The sequence below is a fragment of the Hipposideros armiger genome, unplaced genomic scaffold (genome assembly GCF_001890085.2).
Source record: "Hipposideros armiger isolate ML-2016 unplaced genomic scaffold, ASM189008v1 scaffold_424, whole genome shotgun sequence".
In the NCBI taxonomy this organism is placed as follows: Eukaryota; Metazoa; Chordata; class Mammalia; order Chiroptera; family Hipposideridae; genus Hipposideros; species Hipposideros armiger.
This window is the reverse complement of record NW_017731774.1, coordinates 388,350-391,435: the sequence shown is the minus strand read 5'-3', so window position 1 is coordinate 391,435 and position 3,086 is coordinate 388,350. Positions and strand designations below refer to the sequence as shown.

The 3,086-nt window shown below is 44.5% G+C and overlaps 1 protein-coding gene across 1 annotated transcript in view; it reads right to left on the bottom strand.

The window, feature by feature from the left end:
• The window catches only part of TGFBR2 (transforming growth factor beta receptor 2), an 83,049-nt gene that overhangs the window by 47,534 nt on the left and 32,429 nt on the right, over positions 1 to 3,086 (bottom strand). Inside the window, exon 2 of the mRNA XM_019664515.1 lies at positions 678 to 846. Coding sequence (XP_019520060.1) covers positions 678 to 846 — 169 coding nt within the window. The remainder of the gene's footprint in view (positions 1 to 677; positions 847 to 3,086) is intronic.

The following is a 3,086-nucleotide window of genomic DNA, read 5'->3' as shown; positions in this document are numbered from 1 at the left end:
GATTTATGAGCATCTACTGTGTGTGTGTGGGTGGGTGGGGGGACAAAAGAGGGGAAGGAGGAGAGAGAGAGAGAGAGAGAGAGAGAGAGAGAGAGAGAGAGAGAGAGAGAGAGAGAGAAAGAGAGAGCAGGGAATCTGATCTAAGAGAAAAATGTAGCATGTCGCCCAGTGGTGGTATGGGTGACATGGCCAGAGCTTCTAAGGAATTGCTTGTTTTCTGGTTCCCCAAATAGCTTCCCTTTTTTGACAAGTGCTTTCCTCTTCCAACAGCCCAACGTTCAGCTTTTTTTCCTTCCATAAAATAAGACAGAGATCGTCTCAGAGGAACAAGACTCCTGGTGTCACTATAGGGTACTGAGGGGGTGTCATGAAATGCCTAGTGTCATATTCCTCTCCTTCATACAAGGAAGCGTCTCCAGATGTATTGCAAATATAAAGGTCATCTTATATATGGTCTCACACATATACACACCTATAGATACTTGTGTGGATGTATTTGAAAATGTACAGACTATCTCTGGAAAAGGCATTTAATGATTAGAAGAGAGACTGTCTATGAGAAGGGGAAATGGGATGGTGCCTACTCTCAGGGCACGGAGACATGTGGACTCCATGTACCATGAGCATGCATTACTTATAAAAGGGGGGAAGCAAGATTTTTAAAAAAGCAACCTTACCAGACAGCCACACAGACTTCGTGTGGGTTCTCACAGATGGACGTGATGCTGCAGTTGCTCATGCAGGATTTCTGGTTGTCACAGGTGGAAGACCTCACATCACAAAATTTACACAATTGTGGAAACTTGACTGCACCATTGTTGTCAGTGACCATCATGTTATTATTAACTGTGGAGGGAAGATAAAGATACACTGCGTGATTATCTAACTGCTAGGCAGCCTGCCAATGAATTCCTGATGATGTTATGCAATTTCCAATGAACCTCATGTCATAAGAATGAATACGGAGAAAGGCAAAGCGATGCCTTCACATCAGAGAATTTCCAGCACCTATGCAATCTGCAATGAAAGCCATTGTAAGGCGGGAGGAAGTTTGAATAACTTCTTGCTTTTGTCAGTGATTTAGAAGGCACTCTTTCTCCAGAAACCTTATCATCCGATCAAGAAACATAGATTGGATTGGCCCATTGCATTGTACTGGATGCTGGGAGCACAATGAAAAGTACCCATAGGGAAATTATAGTTTAGCTGGGTGGATAGACAAGGAAACAGATGAGGGTGGGATAACCTAAAATAGAGAGAAAGACAGAGGACGTGGAAGCCAGACAAGAGTCACCACCCAGATGGACAGACAGAGGTCACAACGGAGCAGAGTTGTGAAGGACAAAAGGGAGTTGGCCAACTCAGAGGAGACACTGCAGGCCCGGCAGGACATGGCCATGCTGTTCCTGGCCTTGAAAGAGCTGGAGGGACTGGCTCTGACTTCTCTCAGATGCCTTGAGGGGCATTAGTTGATTCGCCAACACAGACTGAGTGGCTCCTAGAAATAATCCCAAACACTGGGGACGCGCTGGAGTAAAGGCTGAGTTCCACCTCAAGGGTCTGCAGCCTGCTAGCTCTCTGACCTCTGACCTCAGCCCTCACCACCGCCACCAGCAGCAGCCCTCTTACTCCTTACTCGCTACCTTTTAGACACACGGACTTTTCCTAGAAGAAGCTGAGTTCCCTCCTTCCTCAGGCCTTGCCCTTGCGATCCTCTTTATCTAGTTTCTTGTCACCTTTCTGGTCTCTGGTTAAATGTCAGCTCGTCATCCTGAAGCAGCCCTCAAGTAACTAGGACAGGGCTCGTTTTATCTTCTGCACAAGTCAACTGGATCATTTACTTGCTTATAACCTAGCCACCAAAATGCAAGCTCTGTGAGACTGTATCTGCCATGTTTATCTACTGTGTCTCCAGTGCCAAAGAAGAGGGCTGTCACAGAGAAGATATCCAAAACTATTTATTGAATAAATGAGTGAAGAGATGAATATATTAAGGAATGAATATGCAAAGCTCGCATTTGGCCCTTTACACCCAGTGGGAAAGGACCTAGAACTTCTTCCCCCACATCAAGTGCGGAATGTGCTTATAAATGCAATATTTATTGATGCAATATAAATGCATCAATCATCTATTGAAGACAGACTTGTTCTTTTCAAAACACATGCTGAGACAATAGAGAAAAGGTATAACACCTCCTTCCCCATGTCTTTCCTCAAGGGGACCCGTTTCCACTAGCAATGAAGGTAATTAAAGGCATGCAATTGGAGAGTCAGGTGAGACAAGTCTATAAGGCATGTGGTCAACAAACATGAACTTGGAGACGCTGAAATGGTAGACTAAGAATGATTAAGCATCTAGACCACGTGTGGCACGAGACTAGGCCTTGGCCATCAGGAAGCTGGGAGGTGTGCTTCTCCCAGGGATCGTGCTTGGACAGGCCTGAGCACAGCCGCCTCTGCTCCTCCCGGTGTTAAGAATGCTCTTGCCTGAAGCCAGAAGAACAGTGTCAACGCCCTCCCACAGTGGCTCCCTGTCCGTGAATTTTAGATTTCTGTCATTCACACTATGCCATGCAACCGTCTTTGTCATTTAGGCATAGCACCTGTTTCCTGGGTCTCTAAAAATATAAACATATATAAAGTCAAGATTTGCTTTCTTGTGGTAACATTAAATATAGAAGAAAAAATACACCCATTCATCCCACTCAGGCCTCAAGTTCATTTCAGGAAGTGTATTTTTAGATAACAAACTATTTTGAAATTCGCAATGTCTCCCAGAGCAAGAGCTCTATGCTTAGTTAAAAATACAGGCCTATGTGAAGTGCTCTCTGAACCTTGTGTTAAATTTGGGACTAACACAACAACACACATTTTCTTCTACAATGGTGAGAATTGGACCCATTTGTGAAACAACCAGTGTAACCCTTTAGGTTTCCCTATAGGACAGGGGCAAAGCAAAAAACGCTGGGTCGTGTTTTGTTTATTTGATTATTTCTTTTAGAGCAGCGGTTCTCAACCTTCCTCATGCCGCAACCCCTTAATACAGTTCCTCATGTTGTGGTGACCCCCAACCATAAAATTATTTT